The 25,231-nt window shown below is 31.0% G+C and overlaps 1 protein-coding gene across 1 annotated transcript in view; it reads left to right on the forward strand.

Moving 5' to 3' along the window:
* The window catches only part of LOC129966505 (U-scoloptoxin(05)-Sm1a-like), a 42,468-nt gene that overhangs the window by 13,959 nt on the left and 3,278 nt on the right, over nucleotides 1-25,231 (forward strand). Inside the window, exon 2 of the mRNA XM_056080939.1 lies at nucleotides 20,988-21,134. Coding sequence (XP_055936914.1) covers nucleotides 20,988-21,134 — 147 coding nt within the window. The remainder of the gene's footprint in view (nucleotides 1-20,987; nucleotides 21,135-25,231) is intronic.

Raw genomic sequence — 25,231 nt, forward strand, 5'->3', positions numbered from 1 at the left:
CCCCTCTCCACACCACACCACACCAGCGGGAGGGCGTTTGGTCATGACGGATTTAACGTGCAACAGACCTCCTTACACGATGATTCTTCGGTGGAATCGGGTCACGAACCTGAAACCCTCCGGTTCCGAAGCCGAGACCTTACCACCAGGCCACCGCTGCCCCTTAAAATATGGAAATTAATCGCAATTTCTCGTTCGAATGTTTTGGCAATTGCATTACTTTTTCTTTATATATTTCTTATACAAGAAAGTAAAAAAGTTTTGCAATTTTTTTTTTTCAGAAAATTATAAACAAAAAAAGTTAGAACTTTCTAAGTTTTGTGAAAATATTCTTTATAATACATTTTAGTTGTTTTTCATATTAGGAAAGTATTTTCTCTCAAGAAATAAATAAGTAAATAAATCTTCCAGCTCATAAGTTCTGAACGGAGGCAGTACTGCTCCCAAGTGAGCCCTTGAACCTTTCATGAAATTGCTAGCGCGATAATGGATAATTGGAGAGGCGGAAAATACGCTTTAAGACAAACAAGGGAGGCGACCGTGTGGTATCTACCTGTTTAGGAAATTAATATAATAACATGCTTGAACTAGTAAATTCACATATCAATTGTTATTACATGAATTTACTAGATTTACTTTTAAATATTTTCTAAAAAATACAGATGCATCAGGATCATCAAATTTAGAAAAAGCAGAACGCAAACCAACGAAGAACTAAAAGCAAAATTTAGAAATGGATATTGAGAATCCTAGCTTCAAAAATCAATACCAGCTCTCTATCTTGATTTGTGGGCAAGAGTACAGACATTTTTAATTGCTTCTCCGTCATCGCATTTGGCAGAACATGGTCTCGATTGAAAAACTAATTTTCTATCGAAGGAATAAACTGCACATCACTGGAAGTGATGATTTGCTACCGGTGTTTATGATATTGAGTCCGAAATGAACGATTTGTTAAAAACTCACCAGTCTCGACATTCCATTTAAAAGAAAGTTATGATTAATTTTGTGTTCATTTTTAAATTTGTAATAAACAATTTTTTATTATATTTGACGGTTGTTTATTTTTACACTTTCTAATTATTAATAGATAAACAGATAAATACAGATAATATGCAATAGTATGTTAATATTTGGTAGGATTAATCATTATAGAAGATGGGAGTGTTGGAATTTTTTTTTTTTTTTTCGGGCTGTGGTTCAGAAAGGGTTGGGAAATTCAATTCCAGATAAAATAATACATGTGTGATTATTGAAACTATTTTTTTTTTTTTTTTGCAATATATATATGTAATGGCATTTTAAAGTCTAATTTAATTAATTTCCACATTTTTATCGTAATTTAGCCCATATAAACTTTATTCTTTTATTTCCTGATCCAATTCCCACTTTTCATTTAATTAATTCTAAACGCTCTCTATAAAACTTCTGGTCTCAGCATTTTCTCACGATCCTAGTGAAGGGATGAAAATCCAGATTACTTACAACATTCTTTTAAAGATACCTAAGATTCCCTTTCCTAAGTCAATACGTGGCAAAGAAATTCCTATCAAAATCTCATAGTAAAATCACTGAAGGGATTCTATATAGGTTTTATTTACTTCTGAGAATTTACAAATAAATAAATCAACTATCATATTATTTAAAGAATAATCGAAATGCATAATGCATTTTGGCTGTACGAACAGAAAGTTACATTTTTTAGTCCTTATATCTCCCCTCAGTTACGTTTGACTCATCTGTTGTTTCGTCTGCAAATTCTTCGCTGATTGCAGTCCATCTTAAAGCTGCGTGTTTCTGGTTGCACGTATTTCCGGGCTGATTTCATTACATATTTATATTTTGAAGTTGTAGAGACCAAGGTTAGTTGAAAGTAGAAAAGTTAGGTTCTTAGTGACTGAGAGTGAGAGTTATTTGACACTAAATGGGCAATAAAATGGAGGTAGTACCTGCATCTTGCAACATATTAATGTGGCAGACTGTTTCATTTCTTGATTAATACGGAAACTAACGATTGAAGTTACATTTTTTCTTCTCTAAACAAGAGAGTATTTTTTGAAAACCATAAGTTCCACATTTAACTTGGAATTCTACTAGAAATAAAGTTAACTCTTTTTCCTAGCTAGTCTTTCAGCTCTCAGCTACTATATATTTTCTCATAACATCGTAAAGTATGATTGTCAACGATATTTGAAATCATTCATTAGAATTTTGAAATTATATGCATTTGACAGGCATTCTCCATCTAAATTCTTTTTTTACAGACTGGCCGCCATTGTCGACTAGTTGGTTCACCAGGAATATTAGTTCCTTTTTATTTAAATTAAACTTTATTAACGCTTATTATTCCCTCACCAAAGTATGTTTAAGAATGATATGGTGATATACATTGAAGTAGCATTACTTTAACAATCTTATACATGTTCTATCAGCTCTGTCTATATCTATTATATATTCTCTAAATAAAAATTCCTAATTGAATCAAGTTCCACTGCATAATAACGGTATTTAAAAAACCTAAGTGTTCGAATCATCTTTCTTTTAACTATTCATTGTCTTCCGCGGTATTGTGTATTACTTATTTTTATTCTATTATTATTATGTTCTGTATCTTTGCTTTATTATTCTGAAATTATTTCTAACACTGTTTATTATGCTAAATAATAAACAATGTTTCTTCCTTTGTTTTCAAGTACAGAAGGGGCTGCGATGGCCCGGTGGTAAGATCTCGACTTCGGAAGAGGAGAGTTTCAGGTTCGTGATCGGATTCCACCGAAGAACCGTCGTGTAAGTGGGTCTCTTGCGCGTTAAATCTGTCATGACCAAACGTCCTCCCGCTGGTGTGGTGAAAGCTCAGGTGTCGTCCTCGTCATCTGACCGAGGTTCAAAATTACGAGGTCCGTCCCAAAATAGCCCTAGTGTTGCTTTAAACGGGACGTTAATATAACTAAAAAACTCAAGTACAGAAGAAAAACTCGCGATAAATTATTTGATAAAACAGTGAAACCATTTTGAATTTCAATACAATAATGAGATCTAAACATCAAATTACAATGTGCATGATATTATTTATTCTTTGAAAAACTTCTTAGATTTTTGGTATGAGGGAGATTTCCAGTTGTTTAATCTACTTTTATCTATTCTTAAACCAGCCGGAGTGGTTTTACCTAAACTTTTTCTCATATTCTCTAATAAAGGGCTTATCCCCTTTCTTCCACATAAAATTGTGAACTTGGGGTAGGGCCGCGAATATTTTGCAAGGCACTGATAAACGGTAGTTGTGAAATATAGTTCTTTGGCATAAATCTAGTATCTGTCCTGAAACTATCGTGATAATATATATTACTGAGACTTTTTTCCCCGCCAATTGTCACCAAAATTCGACACGAATCTATAATTGTATTCAAATGCTAAGAATGTTTTTGAATTAAGTCATTGCATTTAATAGTTAATTGCAAATGGTCAGTCTTTTGACGGATTTGGTATAAAATTTGTCAAATATCTATAATTTAGATGCTAAACTTCTTTACCAACTTTTATCTACCTTGCTCTTAGCGTCTTGCTGTTATCAAGTTCATTTGTACTCGTATAGCTAGATAGATTTCCTGCGAATAGATTTCGTTCAAAATTTGGTAGAAATGTAAACAGACAGATTACCTGAATAGATTTCGTTCAAAATTTGGTAGAAATCTAAAGCGACGGATTTCCTGTGAATAGATTTCGTTCAAAATGTGGTAGAAATCTAAAACGACGGATTTCCTGTGAATAGATTTCGTTCAAATTTGGTAGGAATCTAAACAGACAGATTTCTTGTGAATAGATTTCGTTCAAAATTTGGTAGAAATCTAAACAGACAGATTTCTTGTGAATAGATTTCGTTCAAAATTTGGTAGAAATCTAAACATGTGGAGTAGATATCCTGTACTAAATGTCTAACTCAAAGCGTTTTTCCGTTATCGTGTTCACAAGACCGACATAATGTCAAAAATATGTGATTCGGATTCAGAGTGGTCTGAAATGTCGAGATTTCTCAAAATTTCAAGTTCGCATTTTTTGACGATTACAATACTTTATATACGAGAAATTAAAAATCTGTTTTATTTGGGGGTTTTCAGAGTTCTTTTATATTCGCTCTTTTTTGAAAATCTGCCATAAACTTCCATAACTGTCTTGTTAGCCAGACAAAAGCTTTCTCGCTTTCTTTTTGCCTCTTTTAATGACCTTCTTCGATGAAATAAAACATCTCTGTCGGAATGCTTTTCAAGCTTGCGATTTCAACGAATGAAGGCTGACCCCGATGATGCAACTGAGACATTTTGATACAAAGAAACTGCTGTGCTTGGGTAACATACCACAAAACTCGAATTTCCGTTAACATTTCATGGTTGCTGGAAATGTTGAATGAGTAGTTAATGCGAAACTTGGTTTTATTTAAATTGAATGCGAATGGACATTATTGTGCTTCCTTTTCTTATAAAAGCTTTAACATATTCGATAATGTTCGGAATTATTTAAAAAGAATTTTAATATCGTCAAAATTCATTTTGTAAAACTTTATATTTTTCTTTTCCAAAAATTATTTGTAGATATTCTTGTGTGAACCTCGCTTTGGGGAAGATGCAGATTTAAGAAATGGAACTGTCGTATTGCTTTTAACTCTCTCATTGTGATTAGTTTCTTTTGTGTCATTTAATACTCTCATTATATCTATATACAGTACACTCCCGATTATCCGCGGAATTGGGTGGCGCGGCCGCCGCGGATAACAAAAATCGCGGATAATCCGAAAAAATCTAAAAACGGGTATAGCAGAAGAGAAAACAATCATTCCAACTTTGAAAAATCGTTTTATGTACAATAAAACGTAAAATAAACAGTAGGAAATGTTTAACTAACGCTTACTATTTTAGTATATCACTCAAAACTAACCTAAAATGCATTTTGTTAATGAAAACAGAAAATTGCTTTGTACTTATGAGAGGCGTCAAGGATGCACAGAAAAATCAATACATATGTACTAATACTCTAATGTAGTATGTAATTACAAAAGCATAACTGTAAAACTGCACCTTTTCGAAGAAATCAGTCATTTGTGTTTGCTTCTTGCTTTGGAAGCATTTTCTCTTTGCTTGGAAGCATAAAAAAAACTTATTGCGGCAGGTGCGGATAAGCCGCCCGCGGATAATCGGGAGTCCAGTGTACAGTAACTTTATAATTAAGTTACACTTCGTATGGTCATAAAAGAAAAACCATTGAACGGAATGTGACAAAACTGATAACAGTTAATAGAAAAACATGTACATTTATTTTTTCTCAAAAAAAAAAAAAAGTTTAAAAACACACCATTTGCAGGCAGTGGCGCCGTAGGAAATATTGTTAACGAACATCGCCAATGGAACATCCTGTGAACAGATGAGGCCCATTTTTACATAAATAAGAATTTCAACATCCATAACTGAACCATTTTGGACAACATGATTTGAGAGAACATATTCTATTTCCATGAGAACATTTTCCATTTACTCCTGTAAACTGTTACTAGGTTTGATAACATTTTGCCTATTAGTTTTTTTTTACTATTATTATTTTTTCTTTTATGATTTTTTCAAAGGGTAACTTAAATTATATACACGTTATTTATAAAAAAAGAAATGTTTTTTAGTATTGTACTTGTATTCAAATGCATGAAAGACATAATACGATATACTCCGATATTTATAAAAGTTGGCTTATTTGTTCTTCAAGAAAAAAAAGGGGGAAGGGCGGCGGAGATCACTGTCTATTTTTTCAAAGTCCAAAAGTTAATTAAATTAATATTGATTAAAATTAAACTTTTAGGGCTTTTTAGACTTTTTTTTTTGGAAATGTTATCCCTCGAAAATTATTTTTGCGCGACCTTAAAAGTCAAAAAATAGCTTTTGAATGATCTGTCTGATAGATAGATGGACACACTCTGCTATAAGGGAAAGTGGGATGTAATAACGATCCTCTACAATTTTCTACACATCTTTATCTTCTAATAGGCCATTACATGAATATGCTGTAAAATTATTGTCAAAATCCTTAGAGGAATATGTCAAATCCTTTTCTGTGTTCCTTATATGAATACTCATCTAAAAGTTGAGTGGTTATGCATTCATTAATAACATTTAAATAGTGTATACATTCATTAATAGCTTTTTGATTGCATTTACAAGCTATATGTAAGCATTTGGCTTATAATAAGTATATAACAGTTTTAAATTGGGAAGCAAGAATTTATTATACAATTTTGATATTTGTATGCGACATTGAAGCGGGGGAACACAGTATTTTGACTATTATGCAATCTACCCTTTTTAATATAATCATTTCAAAAAACAAGTAAAGATTTTGAATTCTAGACAAATACAAATAAAACGGCCCTTTTTTTAAAATTATGTAACAATATAATGAATTACGATTTTCAAAGGAAGAAACTTTTCAAAGAGATATGATTGCAATAAATAAACATTTAATAATTTTTTTTTACACTTACTATTAAATATATTTTTCTTGTTAATATATCTTATATATAAATTTTATCTTTTTTTCCCATAATTCTATTTTAGCGTATTGTCAATAGAAACATTTAGCTGATTTATCTCTTATATTCGGAACTTTGAGTTTGGTCATCTCCTCAGTGATTTTTAATGTCAAGTAATGTAGACCATTCAAATCGATTCGCCGGTATTTCTGCTTTCCAGATATCCATTTCTTCAGAAAATATAGTTATGCAAAACCGAAATCGGCCGAATATGCGCCGCCGCTTACCATAACCGATTATCTGAAAGCCCCATGTGAATGCGACTGACGTATCTTCAGCTGTCAACCGAAACAGCGACAACCACCTTTGTGAACGTACCCTTTATCATATCCATATTGTATTTGCAATGTTGGCTTGGTGGCGGATTTTAGGCTTGATAGATTTGACAGTTGCCTGTGACCGCTTATCTAAGAGGGGACTATAGGCAGTTCGATTAAAAAGCCATTATTTGCTGTTTGTTTAATTAAAAAAAAATTGTAAAACACACACACACACATAAATTCTATGAATTATAAAATATTATAATAATACTAACTCTTTGTTAAATACAGTTGAACATCGGCTTTATTCGTTTCTGAATCTAAGTCATGATGCGAAAACACTCGTTAAACGAAGCAGTTTTTTTTTCTTCATTGTAGTATAGGACAATGGATACCATTTTTAAAAAAATATAATAATGTAGATTATTATTTATAATGCATGCTTTTATTTATAAGAAAGTTACCGAAAGTCATTGATTTTTGGCTACGCTTCAAAATTTGGCGAAAATGAGACAGCGTTATCATTAAAAGAATTTGTAGTGCCCATAGCCATTGCATTATTAGTGTGATATTTCTTAACAATAATTTCCTACATTTTCAGCATTTCTCTTATTTCACTGGAAAGTTATTAATCTATTATTCCCTCTTTTCCTGATCAAATCTCTTCCGAAACTTTTTACTGTGATACAAAATGAGCTCCATAAGTCATCTGACTGTCCTTTCAACATCTTCTCAATATTATTGCTGTTCACCTCTAGCCCCATATCTGAACCAGAGACAAAATCTCGTCGATTCGCACTTGCTCACACCCCTCGGAGTCGCATTCGACAACGCTATTCGGCCAAAATTTCCTCCATGAAATATAAAGGCTCTCTTTAAAGAGAAGCGCTTGTTTAAAAAAGCGTAGAATTGTAGAGAAATGAAAAGAAAATTAACTTTTAGAAAAATAACTTTTTGAGTTTTTAGATAATACAAAATCATTTTTGTGTCAATGCAAATATCATTTTCAGTTTAAGAAAAAATGAACATGAATTTGCCCAGTCAAATCATAGCAATTAACTATCTGGCAACGGTTAAGCTTATTTAGATTAAACTTTCTATCTGACGCTTTTTTCCTACCATCTTGATTCCTTTTACTTCTTTTTGACAGAATGGAGGCCCTTCCCTGAACTTTTCTAATAATATTTTGCAATTCCGTTAATTAAGTGAAGCGTGAAAATTAAGTACAGCTGTAAAAATGTTTAATGAAGCAGCTTGCAATGACCGTATAATTGTTTGTTTATATATGACTGTTGCCATTCGGCTATAAATAATAAGAACGATTATTATGCCACATATGCTTGCTTATAATAGACAGATAGATAAATTAATCTAAAATAAATCATGAACATGATTTATTTTAGGTTATTGAAAATGGATTGAAATGTGAAATTAGACTATTCCAACTTATTAAAAATAGGTCGTCAAAATTTGCATTTAGGGCATCATGTTTGCAAAAATGTCATCATAGGTACACAAAATACTTAGATCCGTCCTTGAATGCCACGCAGTCATAATGAGCGAATTGAAAATTGCTACATATTCTTATAAAATTGCTGAAATAAGAAATTTACGTAGAATAAATCTTTAATATGCTCATTAAGTTATAAATGTGTTGAACGCGAAAATAAATTTTCTAGTTTATTTAAAAGAGGGCCTAATAATGTGTATTATTTAGGGTTGCAAAATACCTAAACGCGCTAAGCTATGGTGGCTAAGTCTATGTTGCCATAACTTTTCTTCTTCTTTTTTTTCTGTTGAGCTAATTGTGTAAATACCTGCTGAAAAAAAAACTCAATGATTAAATTGCACATGAAGAATGTCACTAAAATAAGGGTTATTTAATTTACTATTCTCCTGCTAACTATTGAAAACTTTATATAAAATTCAAATAAAACTGTTTTAATAAGTAAAAATTATTCGCGTCTCTTTTTTTTTTTCAGTAGAAGATTCGAATACTTTTAAAGTATAATAACTTTAGAGCTAGGAACAAAAAGAACCCCTGTTTCTATAAGAGACATTGCCGAGTCGATTCCACCCCAGGTCTAACTCTACGACATAATTATCATAATTATACAGATTATTCGAGAAAAATCAAGTGCATAGAACTGTTATTAACATTATTATTAATTAATATAAATCATATAAAACAACTATCTCAAAATATTACGTTAATGCAAAAGATTTAAAAAAAATTATGAAAATTTGTAATGCATGCCTTATTGTATTTTTTCCTTTTCCTTTTGTTTATTTGTAAAATAATTTTTCACAAATCGATAAGGCTATTTAATGAAATTTTTATTATCTATTTTTTTAAATTTATATAACCATTCTTTCATTTTTACTTTACTGAATAATTACTAATTTGTCCCGCATATTTTTACGGTTATATTTCTAATCCATTAAATTACAAAAGAACCAGAAAAGATTGTAAATTATCGATTCTTTTTCTATTCTGTGTTCCGCCTACTTCTAAGCTCTTAATTAATTATGTTGGCTGGGCGTTTTAGAAATACTAGAATGATTTTTCTGCGTAAAAAGTAATCTGAGTTATATTTAGATGCGAAAAAGAACAGACTTCTCGCATTGAAAAGCGTGACCCCAAGTCCCTAGAGGTTCCCTTTCTTTTAATATTATTTTTGGCATCGCGCTCCCGTTTTGTTTGGCCGCTCCATTCAATTTCATTACTTTGGATAGAGATGATCTCTATTTCCGCTCATAATTCTTGTCACGTGCGGCTTCATTTCTCATGACCCGCGCTGACGTCATCAAAGGCGAATGTGACGTTCTCTGCTTCATGCCCAGGAAAAAAGAATTTACAAGTTTTATAAAAAAGTGTTTTAGTTTCTTGTCACAATGATGCGTACGCTTGTATTCTACAAAATAATTCTAAACCGAGTATAAGAGGTTCGTAAAATAAATAAATAAATAAAAAGTACTGAGCTGTACGAAAGAAAGAACTAGAACAATAATGGAACTTGGAATCCAAGTATAATAAAACTTCTTTAGTTCGCTATTTTGCATTAGTTTAGTTTCATTTCAGCATAATCATTATACATCATATGTATTCCATTGTGCGTCGACGTTTTGGCTTACTCCTGTTTCATTTCAACGTTAGAGAAAATAGGTATATCACAAGTATTCGATAGTACGTTATTTTGGCCGGTCCTGATTTATTCCTATTCATCTCGGCATTGGGGGCAATCATTATTCGTCATATGTATTCGATTGTGGGCTGTTATTTTGGCTTGATCCTGATTCATTTCTATCACTTCAGCGTTAAGAACAATCAGTGTATCATGTTTTCATCATCATGGATTTGTATCAGGAAATCATCAGTCCATGGATTTGGCTTCGCCTTGATTTATTCCTATTCATTTCAGCGTTAGGAGCATTCATTATGCATCACATGTATTTGATAGTGCGTCGCCTTTTTGACTTGGTCCAGATTCTTTCTTATTTAAGCGTTAGGGACAATCGATTTAATATCACAAATATCGATATAATATCACAAGTATTAGATAATGCGTGATTTTAACCTGATCTTGATTTATTTCTATTCATTTCAGCGTTGACAATCATTATGCATCACATGTATTCGATGATGGTGCATCGTCATTTTGCCTGGTACTGATACATTCCTATTCATATAAGGGTTAGAGACAATCATTATAACATCACAGGTATACGAAAATTCGTTCGTTCGTTATTATTATTTAATTCCTTCGTTAAAATTATTTCGTTTTGGCTTTGTCCGGATTCATTTCAATATCAGGAACAGTCATTATAATATTACAGGTATTCGATATTATTTCTTAGTACCCACTATGCCGATCAACTCACCACAAAGGTTTAGCCTTGAAAATGAGATGAGTTTGCTCATAGTACGTCCTTTTCCTTGATTCCGATTCATTTTTATATATTCATTTCAGTGTCACAAATACGCATTATATTATGTATTAAATATAATACAACTATTAGTACATCCATTTATGTTAGTCCAGATTCATTCCTATGTATTTCAGAGTGAAAAATAAATATTAAAATATCGCATATATTCAATAGTGCTCCGCTCTTAATATTCGGATTTTCCGTGGTGGTCGTAATTCATTCTTTTCAATATTAGGGACAATAATTATAGCATTCAATAAAACGCCGCCTCATCAATTTTCAACTTATCGATGTTGTTTTTTCTAACTCTTATAAAAGTGGATCTTTTTACTTTGTCTTATACGAAGTATATAAAAAAAATATTGTAATCGTCAAAAAAAAAAACAAAAAAAAAATCGAAATTTTGACGAATCACCAAATTTTAGATCTCCCTAATTCCCCTCAAAAAACACATTTTTGTGTTTGTCTGTTAGTTTGTGAACACGATAACAGAAAAATGCTTGGAACTAGACGGATGAAATTTGGTATATAATCTTAAAAATAATGTAGATTTTTATCAAAATTTGAATGAAATCCATTTGGAGGAAGCCTTTTATGTTCGGCTATCCGAATATAAACGCCATAACTACAAAATCAAATGATGGATAAAATTTGGACACGCATTAAAGTGCAGATTTGTATCATATTTGGAATCAAATCCATTTAGGAGTTGACTGTATGTCGGTCTGTTTCTTTGCATGAGTATGAACGCGATAATTCAAAAACATAGCAGATTAAGTAAATGAAATTTGGTTCACAATTCTAAAAATCCACAGTGTAGATTCTGGTTGAATGTTGAACAATATCTGACAAAGATCAGTTAATCATCTGTCAGTGTGTGTACTTGACATGAGCGCGCAAATGCGTTAGCGTCAACTTGAAAATGCAATGACTTAAATGTATGAAATTTTGCATGTCATCTCTTGTGATTTCAATTGCAGTTCTGTGTCAAATTATGGTGTCATTCGGTCAAAAAAAAAAAAAAAAAAAAAAAAAAAAGAGCCTAAAATACATTTTTTTAAAAAAATGTTAACTGCATCCCGATGTTTAACCGCCAAAGATCGCATTCTAATTGACTCTTTCGTAACTACCAATGGCCAGTGGCTAGATTAATAACGCAAAAGTACATTTATTAGAATACGTGGGAAAGTTTCAGAGAGACTACTCCTACTGGTCTTCCCTCTCCCCGTCATTTTTATGTTTTATTTTAATTAGCTTGGTCTGCTTTTTTTTAGTTGATAAAGTTAATAAAAGAAGACTCTTCTAATAATCACATTAGATGAAAATGAGTGAAAATATTTGAGGACAAACGCAATTTTTTATGATTTTGCAAATCTTGACATGGATGAAATTATGTTTAAAATTTGGAGAATTGATTATTCGAGTCAAGATATTTTGATTCACCAAGATGATGCTTGTGAGAATGATGAAGATGCACTAAAAAAAGATCTTAAATCCATCCACACTCACCATCAAGAATCTACCTAGCTCATGTCATTCTATTAAAAGCCCTTTTTATCTAACAGTCACTTTCATGAAGGAGGTAGCCCTTTGCTTTAAGAACGGGTGATCCAAGAATATTACCATTGAAGTAGGAGTTAAATAATTTCTTATGTCATAATATCATAGATGGATACCTTTTACAGATATACAATTAGCAGCGATTTAATAAAAATTTGGTTTTAACAATATGGTAATCAAAGCGTACAAAATTTTTTCAAAGCTTAACTTGACTTATGAACTGTTCTTTACTAATGTCCAAAAAAAGAGGGGAAAAAATAAGACAGAAGGGGGAAAATTGTGATAAATGCAGTAACTATTATTGTAGTTAATTTCTATCAATTGTAATACGTTTATCTTAATATGTCCAACAATGATTGCTTTCTAATATGCTTCGTAACAAAATTTCAAGAAAAGAGAAATATGAATATTTCAATATGAAGAAATATTTATGGTTACTAAGAAAAAGTTGTTCCAAATAAAAATGCTATAACTTAATTTAATTATTTCAGAATAATCATATATCCTGTAATGAATTAATGATACATTAATTCTTTGAATTTCATAGTATTTAAAACTCAAACAATAAATATAACGATTAGCTTAAATGATTCTGAAAATTGCTTATTTAATCAGTTAATCAGCTATCAGAAAATGATTAGCTTTTCTCATTTTAACCAAGATCCGATAATGCATCATTTTTAGAAAGGTCTATAGGAACGAAGTACAAAAGAGGTTTTATAGCATTTAGGAAAATTCCTATTGGCATGATAGAACTGCAGATTCTTTTTGTCCAAAGATAGAGGAGAAACAAAGTTTTATCCTCAACCCACCCCCACCGCTTTCTTACTTAAGATTTAGTATCACGAGGATCAAAGAGGATGGAACACAATGTAGCTACTGAGTTTAGTTTAGTTATATTAACGTCTCGTTTTAAAGTAACACGGGCTATTTTGGGACTGACCTCGTAATTCTGAACCATGGTCAGATGACGAGGACGACACGTGTGCTGGCACCTCCCTTGTAGCTGCTGAGATGTGCCCGACAATGCATTGCAAACTTAGGTTTCCAGCAATTAAAAAAGTTTCAGCACAAAAATTGTTCGTTACGATGAGGCTATAATGAATCTGAACTTTTAAACGGGAGACGGTTTGGATTTTAGCTGCCATGATCGTTGAAACTAGGCATAGATTTTGCCAAGTCGTCTCATGAGAGCCATCATAATATGTAGTATTCCGTTAACAAATCTAATATTGCTGTATTTTGATAAGCAAAATATCTTTATTAAAACAATTTTTTTACTCAGTATGATACCAAGTTGATTGGAAAATATTGTGAGAATTGATCTTACGAAAAATTGAGAGCAAAGATTCCCATAAAACTGATTTTTGTAATGCCAGATTTTTATAATTAGTAGGATTTAGAGCTCTCCCCCCCTTTTTTTTTAAATATTGATTAGGTGCGCGATAGAAACTGCTAGAATTTTTTTTTACAAAAATTCATTTTATTCTAACCAGAATTTTATTCAAATATTATGTAATAAAGAATGTTTTCGTAACTTTGAACCATTCAGATAATTCTTTTAGTTTTCATAGTACATTAATTATATTCAAAATCGAACGAAATAATTGACATGCTCATTTTCGAATGAAATCGAATTTTATTACTGGTTTCGTATGATTCTCAAGATAAATGGAAAATTTAGATACGTTTCCATCTTGTTGTTGGATTTCATTTTTTGGAATAAAACCAGTTTTGAAATTATGCAATGAATTATTGTAAATTTATTATTAGTTTTGAATCGCTGCCTGATGACTGAGTAACTTAATGCACTTTTAACGTTAAAAATAGTACGAACATTTCCTGAATTACGTATTTAAAGACCTTTAGCACGTCAATTATGGAATCATTTACTCCCTTAATTTCCCAAATGATGCCAAAAAAATTTACTGAATCTCAGATGAAATCTAATTTAAAAAACGAAATCATTAATGAGTAATAAGGTAACTTTTAGCTAACTTAATGCTTATATCTAAATTTATTCATAAAGACAGCTGACATAATTTCGAAATAAAAAAAATAATAACCGGAAAACATACGTGCGCCGCTGATAAGATTTCCGGTCAAGAAATAAATACGGATGCAGTTATGAAATAAATAATCAGTTACCGTTTTATGAGTTCATGGTTTGATGATTTTAGCGTAATTGTGAGCAAACAGTTTGTAACGAAAAAGCAAGCTTCCGTGATTTGTACAACAAACTACTTATACTGCAATAACCAGACGCGTTTGGCGACCAGTTCGAACGTCGCGATTAATGATTGCTTAAAATTTTAATTAGATATTTTGTATCGTTTGATTTTAATTGCTTTTTCGGCAAAATATTTTCAAACTTCAAATTTTGATAGATCAAACTCATGCTTTGAAAGAACAGCAATGTATACAAGCATTTAAAAAACTTTCCACCATTGTTTGATTCTGAAGTTAATATTAATTGTATGTAAAATCAAACAAACAAACAAAAATTAAAGAAAGGCTTTTGCAAAAAAGCTTGCTTATTTTATGAAAAAAAAAGTCGAATCTTGATATCTTGACCATTAAAAATAGAAAAAAAAAGCCAGGAAGAAATATTAAAATATATTGTTGTGAAATAGGTTTAGAATATTTGTTAACTAATTGAAAATTTAAAAATATATGGAAAAAAATTGATATTATTGAAAAATATTTATGAATTTTAAGATGACTTAGAAATTCCTTATGTGTTATAAAGTTTTTTTAATTAATTAAAATGTTCACTAAATTTTTTTTAATTAATTAAAATGTTCACTAAAATTTTTTTTAAAAAAATTTTTAGAATTTTTTTTTTTTTGCTAAATGCACATTTCGATCTTCCGAAATATGTAAGTAGCATATTTGATAGTTAGCTCTGTGTTACTTTCACATTTTATCCGCTATGTTTTATGAAAAAGATTGTACTGTTTCGAAAGTTCGTTTTATGAAAAAGATTGTACTGTTTTGAAAGTTCATTTTATGAAAAAGATTGTACTGTTTCGAAAGTTCGTTTTATGAAAAAGATTGTAATTTTTCATAAAACGAACTTTCTTCCACTTTCCCTTTGCTATGTAATATAGCAAGAAAAGTAGTTCAGGAAGATGGACAGCTGATGCGACGGTTAAAATTGAATGACCACAACAAATTACAAAAAAGCTAGGCTACTGAAAGGAAACGGAAGTTTTTATTATATATTATATATATTAATAATTTTTAAGTAAATTACATTTTAAAAATAATTTTTTAATCGCTCGAACTCTCGTAACTGCAACTTGTAAATTGTGCGGACCATTCAGTTCCCCACGGAAACAAAATTTTGAGTTTGAAAATTATTTTTTATCTGTGAATACTTTTTATTTCTTTCTTTATCTTCCTATTCGGTATGCTGTATCGTGCTCTCGCCATGACTTGCACAAAAATCTTGATAAGAACTGAAAATTGGATGATTTCTTTGAAATTTTGAATAAAAAATGTTAAAGAAAACGATTACTTCTTCTAATCAACTAAGAATAATGTACAAATAATACGCATCGTTTTTTCAAATATGAATGTAGTTAAAAGAATTTTATTCAAATAATTTACATTTTCGATATCACTTAGGTAACATTTCTTAACTGAGTAACTGCTTTCAATATTTTTGTTAGCTTCCTCTTTCACACAGGCATATGTAAAATAAAGAGTTTAACTATAAATCAAAATCTGATTCTGGTTGAAAATGTATTTTGACTTTATAGCGAAAAATAGTTAACTAAAAAGCCAGATTTCTTTTTACTTTCTTCTACAATAGAAAAGGATAAATTTTTCTGGTGGGAATTATGCTAGTCATAATTAATTATTTTTGATTAGGTATTTCTTGAACATAAGAAGAATGTGAAAATGTTCTTGCTTATAATTTCACTTGGGTGTGATTTTTTTTTTTTATGAATTAGGGGAAAAAAAAACATCCCTAGCAATATCTGCGAAATAAGATTAAAGGTCAAATTCCCTACACTGTCGTCTTGGAAACCGCCACCATTGATTAATTAGTTGTGACCTACCTGCTTTATCCTACATTTGTAGCAGAGTCCGACGTACGGGGGGAATAAAATATAGTCATTGTCGAGGTCGTATTTTCAGTACTTTGGTTGATGATACGATTTTCAACCCTGACATTATAGAAATTGTCTATTCTTTTCATTGAAATCTGATTTGGATCTATAACATTAGGAGTCCATTGCTTTATTTAATATGTTTTTTAGGGTGGAGTTCTTGCCCAAACAAATTTTAGATACTGTACTATTTCTTTGAGTTGTCAATAATCACGAGCTACCATCATTATTTCCAAATAAGTCAAACTGTGTGGCTTTCTCGGTTTCAAATATCGTGACTACTGTCCATTGACTCGCTAGACTGATGTTCCATTTTGTAGCTACACGAGAGCCATTTCATATTTTTCATTTAAATGACAACAGAATGACCTGAACTCGCACTCTTTTCTGCAAAGTTCCATATTCTTTTTGTGTGAGGATCCATAACTTCATACAAGTTCCACTTAAATAGTGAATATACAGTTTTAATTGGACTGTGAACCTGCCGTCTTCCGAAATCAAAGCTGGCAATCTATGATCAAGTTCCCATGGCCATCAGGTGTTAGATAATATAAAAATATTTAAATTCATTATTATAGTTGTAAATATCAGGCTAGTGAATTTGATTAGTATATCTTGCTATGAACATTTATAACCTAATTTAAGGAGATGGTATTTAGAGAGATCAACTTGATGAGCTATGAATTATTGAACAAGCTCTGTTAAAGTTTGATATACGAGATTTCAGTTGATAGTATTTTAATCATGATGCGCTAAAAAATTGTTCTTTAAGTCACCAATAATGGATTTGAGATTTAACAAAGAAAGTAGGAGGTTGCAAATGAAAATAAATCTTAATCTAACGCAATTACTAATATGTTCCCATGGCACATTTATACCTTATGCATAAACTATCAGGTGAAAAATCAATACATGCGCAATTGTTTATGGCATAATTGATGGCAGACACGCTCCTTAAACTGCCATCTTGTATTCTCAGCAACAAGAAGGCACATAATAATACCATAAGATTCACTATGGTATGATATTATCTGTATACGTACACTATGGTATTAACTGTATATGCACACTGGTATTTACTATATATATGCACACTGGTATTTACTATATATATGCACACTGGTATTTACTATATATATGCACACTGGTATTTACTATATATATGCACACTGGTATTTACTATATATGCACACTGGTATTAACTATCTACGCAACAGATGTATTCCTTATTAAACTCAATATTCAAATGACATTCTTCTTGGAAACATCTGAGAATTTTTCATGAGATCCACTTATATTTTAAAAGGCAATGTTATTCTCGGTGAATTCTTCATTTGACTTCTAAGTGAGAATCGTCTTACTTACTCGAGATGAAAACAAGATGGCTAAGGAGTGTCCTCTCTGCTTCAAGAGGAAAAATTTGATCTGACCAGAAATTCTCTTGCGACCTTTCCTTTGATTCTTTGCCTTGGGTGAAACCTTTTATAATAAAAATCGCATTTTCGGTTGGAAAATTCACAAACCTCCACTGAATACTCTCATGTGAAATGATGTTTTAATCATTTTTAAAGTTACCTGCCGCCTCATGTCATATATATATAAAGAGAAATCTAAATTTTGACGATTCGTCCCTCTTCTTCAGACGAATGCAGTGCCGTATTAAATACTATAGAGCCCATAATTAATGCAATTCTTGGAATCCTTTTTTCCTTACCAAATATAATTTTTTTAATTTATTGTCTAAATAATTAGTTTTAACAAACAAATTTCGATAAAATGAAATAGCAAACTATTAGAGTACGAATCATTTTTAAGAAAGTTTGCTTCAATATGCCGTGTATAAAAATTTTTTAAAACTGAAATTTAAAATCAATTGTACGCAGAATAGTATAAAAAGTAATTAAAATAAAAAATAACACAATTTAAATTTTTATTAATTAAAGATCGAATATTTTTTTAAATTATAAAGCATTTTTTTTTTTTTACGATTATTAGACAATATAATTCAAAACTTACAAAAGTCAATGAATTAGGAATATTGTTAGAATTATGTTTCAAATTTTAAACAAAATACTTGATTTTTGATTTGAATAATTTCGCATGCATGGTCTGATTTAATTCAATTAAGGTACAAGAATAAAGGACTTTGGAAATGACTCAAAAACTATTGAGGCTTCTAGGCCTTTTTTCCATTTTTAATAATCTTCCTCATAACCGATGCGATGACCACTTGGTAGAAAATACTTGAATAATTTTCCTGCTTACGTGAAATATCATACTCTTATTGAGGCGTAATATTTTGATTAGATAAACATCCTTATTTTGTTAAATGGGCATTATTTGAGCAGTTAATTGAAATTAAAAAAATGGGAATCCCATTTGATGGAACTTTGTTGGAATAATATAATAAGTCATAAATTTTACTTTGTTTGCAGTCTACAAAATATTATTAGCCATTTTTAATCAAGGCAGTCAGTAGTGAAGCATATTTATAAATCTTATCGAATTTTGACGATATGTTTATGATACTACTGGAATATATGCTATACAAAGAGTGCTCCTAGATCATTTTCATCTATTTCCATTTGAAAGTGGAATAGATAAAATTAATGAGAGAAACTTCAATCGTAATACGCGGACAGAAAGTACAATGATGAAAACAATGTCCTAAAGTTGTGTGTTTTTTTTTAAATAAACATTATATACAATTATTTTCGAGCCTGATCTTATTTGTGAAATAAATTTCATTTTTATGGAGTTTATTAGATATTATTTTACGTACTCATATAGTGTTATTGTCATGATAAATATATTTTTAATGTGATTTTTTTTCAGCTAATGATTGAATTTCTTAACACTTTCTTTATACTTCAAATTTATCGAAATCGAAATCGCATCCTCTGAAAAATATAGCATATGTATCAAATTTGTCCGATTGCGTCATGGAATATCCTTTCCTGAAACACACCTCTCTTTTAATTACAATCAGCCTTTTGAATTGGAAAAGGATAGCAAACGATTTCAAAACAAAATGAACTTCTATTCGTGTAACGATTTATTTTAACTATATCTTGCAACATTTTATTTGAAAATGGCATCCCACCCCCCACCCCCCCTCCAATAGCTAAAATATCCTTATATTCATAAAATTGGAAGATCTGAAGTAATAATAATAGATAACCTTAAAACCATTATTTCCTATTTTATTATTCATAAATTCAATGTATAATTTGTTGGGGAAAAAACCCAGTAATTTTTAATGCTATTGGCAGATTGGTTGCAACGCTGAGAAATTCTTATTTCTGTAAACTTAACTCTTGTGATCGAATTGCTAGTGATGCTTATTTAAAAGAAGTAGCATGATCCTAAACCAATTTAGTGCTTTCTGTGAGCATTAATCTAAAAATGTCCAAAAATGTTATTATTAGAGTCATTTGCGTTTACAGCACTGTAGACGCAGATGTATTTGCTGAATCAGCATGAAGGTCATTTACACGAGATGTTGATTTTCATATAATTTCAATTCGCTTTAAAGCTTCGTGCTGACGTTAAGTATGTAATTGCGGTTCTTTCTTCTGTAATTAGGTAATTCATAACATGCTGAAAAGGCAAGGTCGGATCAATTAAGCTTTTAAAAAAAACTTTGGGATTCCAAGTTTATTAAATGAAACGAAAGAAAAGGAATTTTATTACAGCTAATGTGTTGCCATTCTTTGCTGAATTGTCCAAAACGTAATTAACGATATTTGAGCACAGCGATAGGACACCCTTTCCTGAAGCTGATTGTATGTAGATATATCGATAAAAAGTTTTTCTAAGCGCTTTTTCGAACCAGAGATAAAAATTTTCGCTGAATCTGCTGTTAATTTCTGAAGGCCTCGTCACGATCTCGGAAAATCGTTGCAAAACGATCGGTCGCTACGATAACTGTGGAAAATGGATTTATTTTCTTTATGAGTTCAATAGCCTTCCATGTTTTTCAATTTAAATGTTTTGAATACTAGTTGATTAATTGGAAATGTATGAAATAAACGGATGTGAAATAATTTTTTATTTATTTATTTATTGTTTCCCAGTTTCTTTAACTCTGTTTTGGGATATACGTTTAAAGTATAATAAAGTTTTAAAAAATGTTGCTTCGTGTAAAATTCTTGAAATCAGTTTTATTAGTCTCGCTTTCTTTTCTTTCTAAAAATTTTTGTGAAGTTTTAAATAATTAACCCTTTGCTCTCGGAAAAGTAATTCGATGCATAATTATTCATCCAATGCAAAGATTTGTTTATTGCTCTGAAAAATAAATATACGTAATTGTTTTAAGTCGAATTTTTTTGAAAATTTAATCTACATCTTTTTACCATTCTGTAGGCGTTTTTAACTATCAAAATTGAAAAATAAAAGAATAAAACTTCAAAATTATAGTAAAGTTTATTAGTAAAATTAATTAGTATTCTGTGCCAATAGCGAAAGAACTGATTGACTTCGGAAATATAAATTGTTTCTTCAATTATCATCCATCGCCAGCTAATAATTTTTTTCTTTTCTGTAATCGTTTAGGATTGTGCATCGAATGTTACCGCTGCAATTCTACAAATAATCTAGATTGTCTGGAAAAATTCATGCATCCTAATCCTTTAAGAGCTGACTCATGTGCAGATGTATTTGAAGCTCGATACTGCATTAAAACAACCGGAATTTACAATGGTAAGTTATGATTTTGTTACATTGCATATATATGCGAAATTTATTTTAGCAGTTGCGTGACCAAATAGAAGAAACTTTTGAAGAAATTTTAAAACTTCGATTTATTTCACCAAGTACGTAACATGATTGTACGTAACATGATTTGTACGTAACATGATTTACGTACAAAGAATCAGTGGTAAGAAATACGACAATCAACATCGCGACACAAGAGCGGAAGATATCAAAATTCTTCCCTTCAGCGATTTTACTATGAGATTTTGATAGGGATTTCTTTTGACATGTGTCCATTTATGAATGGGAATTTTGCGTATCTTTTAAAGAATGTTGTAAGCATTAAGGATTTTTATCTCTTCATTCAGAGTGTGAGAAAATGTTGAGACAGCAGTGTTTTGATTGAAAATTATTATATATAAGTGTGATAAATTTTTTCGTGTCATTTAATACATATAAGGATCTCTATTTTAATATTAAATAAAATTAATGAATTTCTTCTGATGTGTTGGACGGACTTTTTCACGCCTACGAAAATCTAGTTAATTGTACTTTCATTTCTTAAGATTGAACTTCCATAGCAATTAACATCGATAAAACTGCAATAAATACTGAACAAACATTTTTCAAGACTTCTCAGCATCAATGCACAAGAACTGTGAACGCATTTCTAATCTCTTGTTTGATCATGGATTGGATTTAGACAACGAAAGAAAATAGAATTTAGAATTACGTCTTTCTGTCTGTCCATATTGTATATATAATTAGATAATTAATTTTCCTAGTATAAGGAAAATGGATAATTGAATGGCAATCTTTATAAAATTCTGAACCAGATCTCTAAGCAAGTCTGTCTGTCCGTGTATATGTGAACGTGATGAATTCAAAAGCTAGATAGATGCAATTATGCATATGATATTTAGATCTAAATTGCATATCTATATCAAATTTAACATTATATAATTTAATTATGCAGGATTTAAAAAACTCAACATTCCTTAAAATTAGTTCGCAAAATGCAAATGAGTAAAACCCTAAACATAACTTCTGTGATTCTTCCACCCGGCATTTTTGAGAAATGCTATGCATTTCAAGGTTTATGCTTTTATGAAGATTTCTTTTTATGAGTTAACGGTATCTCATAAACGCGGAAGACCTCATCTAAAAAAGGATCTTTCTTTCCGAACAACACAGACGATGCTTAGCAGAGCGTATTCCAAATTATTCTTTCGTGGATGTAAGAAAGCCTGAGGTCTTTTGTCTAGTTTCATGGTTGCGATTCATATTTGTTAAGGAGAAAAACCTTGGAATTTGTGTGTGTCACAGACGACTTGTCAACCAGAAATATTAAAGATGGATAAACTTTTTGGATGTAGGATAATCTTGAAAGTAAACCATCTATGATTGCTTATAATATTTAACGAGTAGCCTAATTAAATCAAAATTATGTAGTAAAATAAACCAATTAGAAGTAAATATTAAGTTTAAATTACAAAAAAAAATGAATAAAAAGATATGAAAAAAAAAGGTGGAAACGATGAATACGGCCTGAAAACTTTATCAGGGGTTACCCTCAAGCAGAGATTCAAACCAAGTATTGACCCCTCGTGACCCGAAAATCCCAAGAAATTGAGGTTTTTCAAAATCAAGAAAAATAATATCAATAAAGCGATGGCATAAAAATTAGACTATAATAAACAAACTGTTATTTCTAAATTCAAATCCAAACAGAAATTAAAAAAATATATCATAAGACAATTATCAAACTATAAAACCAAACAACATCAAAATGATATAAAAGCAAAGAACATACCATAAATAAAAACGCTTACAACGCTAGGTGAAAATACCTGGTTATCATATGAAATAAATTTAATGATCTTAGAGACATTTATTAAATTGAAATAAAAAGCAACAAACTAGAAAGCATGTCGGTTTTTTTTTGTTATTGTTTTAATTTAAACTGAATACTTATTTCTAATTGACTAAGTTCATTTGTGTTTCAGATGGAGCAACATTGGCGCATTCTAAATACAATGTATCTTTCTTTTAAAAGTTTTTTTAAAAAAGAAAATATTTACTTTATAAGTTAGTTTCATAAATATTCTTTTAACTTTATGGTTTGTGTTTTCTTAGTGGAATAAGCTGTCTTCTTCAATAAAAATCACGAGAAGGAAAAGTTTTTTTGAAAAATAATACTGTATGGGTAACTAGTGCCTTTGTAAGATGAATCTTGCAATAAAATGACTATAAAAATGGACATCCTGCTGACCAATACTAGTTTTAATCAATTACCGATTGAAGGATCTACAAAAACTGACTTAGCTAGTGCACTGCATGCAGGACAAAGGCACCAGCTTGCATATAAAGTGTTTGTTGCAGCGACTTGCTTTGAATGGATAGTATTGATAAATCTAAAAGAAGAGTTCCAAATAAAATATAGTAGTAATGAGAAGAAAGTTAAAAAGAAATGTCTATTATTTTCTGTGGACGAAACAGTTGATGATCCAATGGATAAGCCATATTTTAAGAAATAAATACAACTTTAGTTGAAGCTTTTAAATTGCAGTTTTTGGGGTTTAAATTTCTCAATAGTACGCATGCCTCGTAAATTAAATATCAGATCCGGAAGAATGAGAAAATTATATGATACCTAGAATCAGTTCGTACGGCAGAATTTGTTTAAACACGCGAATATGAATATTTATGTGTAGTAGTAAATAAACGTAGATTTTTTTGGTAAATAAGTTTAGTGTGCCCCTTGCTGCGCCAATGATGCCAAGTTGCCAATAAAGATGGCGGACAATGTAAAAAAACACTTCTACGGAACAGTTACGGTTACCATTTTCCGCATTATAATTATGATTTTTTTCTGATAAGTATTTTTTTTTCCCCCAGAAAGGCTGAGCAAAAGTTAGAGCATTCGATGACTTCGGCAGCTATAGAAGGCACCGAGCAGAATTTTTTAACTTAAAAAAAAACACATCCCACGGTTTCCCTAGCAGCGAGAGCGGGAACCTAGTAGCTTTGCTAGCACATTGAACATAAGGACTGTGTGGATAACAGGAACGGTATGTAATCAGTAGAAAGGAAAGAATAAAGGACGTTATAGGAACGAATTTCAGTGGGAATTTTAAAGAATTAATGCACTTACTTGATTTATTTAATCAGTTGTCTCGGCAGGGTACGGTCGGGACATTTCTCTGAAGAATCGGTGTACTTTTTCTGTTATCGCGACGTTGTTTTGTTTGCGCCATATGTACTCTGCCATGTAGCCGTCGAATTCTCCGACTACATGTTTTGTCCCTTGTAAAGATCTTTTAATGGCACTCCAAGTTCCCTCGATAGAATTTGTGTGGGATCCGGTTTCCGGGTCTTTAAACGTCAGATTGCGGTTCACCGTTAAATGCGGATAACTTTCATTATCGAGACAGTTATAAGATGCCCAACACTGAAATTATGGTGCTATCCGGAAGAATATGTCTTTTTGTAACTTCAAGTAAAACATCTGTACTTCTTTCAAGCACTACTTCAAAAAAACAGTCATTTGTATGTCTGACTAATCCTCCAAACACTCCCCTACACTCGCTTTCCTCTATTGTATTTTCTCTTTCCAAACTTACTTTCATCAATTTCAACAATCTTTCCAATCCCAACGATTTTTCCATCAAAGGCTAAACAGGCCTCCTCACACACTCTTCTACAAAAATTCATCCAATCAGTCATCGTTCTTGCTGCAGCATTCAAATCATTCAAAATACTTTCACGCCTCATTCGGTTTAACCACATATATGTCATGTATAAAATTATTCCTAAATTCAAATGACTTTTATCGAACCAGGAACCCTTTCGTACAGACTTTTTAACATGGTGCGGATTCAGTCCTTTCTTTCTGCTACACCAGATATTTCCATCGATACTCTCATCCAAATCAATCAATTTCATATTCTCACCACACACCGGACATCACACTTAGAAGCAATCAAACCATTCTCCAAACAAAATTTCAAACAAGCATCCTTTCCTGACTTCATCGACTCGTGTGTGTATATATATATATTCCATTCATAATTCATCCGTTTTGCAGGTTCGAAATACTGTCT

Source organism: Argiope bruennichi, chromosome 4, assembly GCF_947563725.1.
Source record: "Argiope bruennichi chromosome 4, qqArgBrue1.1, whole genome shotgun sequence".
Lineage (NCBI taxonomy): Eukaryota > Metazoa > Arthropoda > Arachnida > Araneae > Araneidae > Argiope > Argiope bruennichi.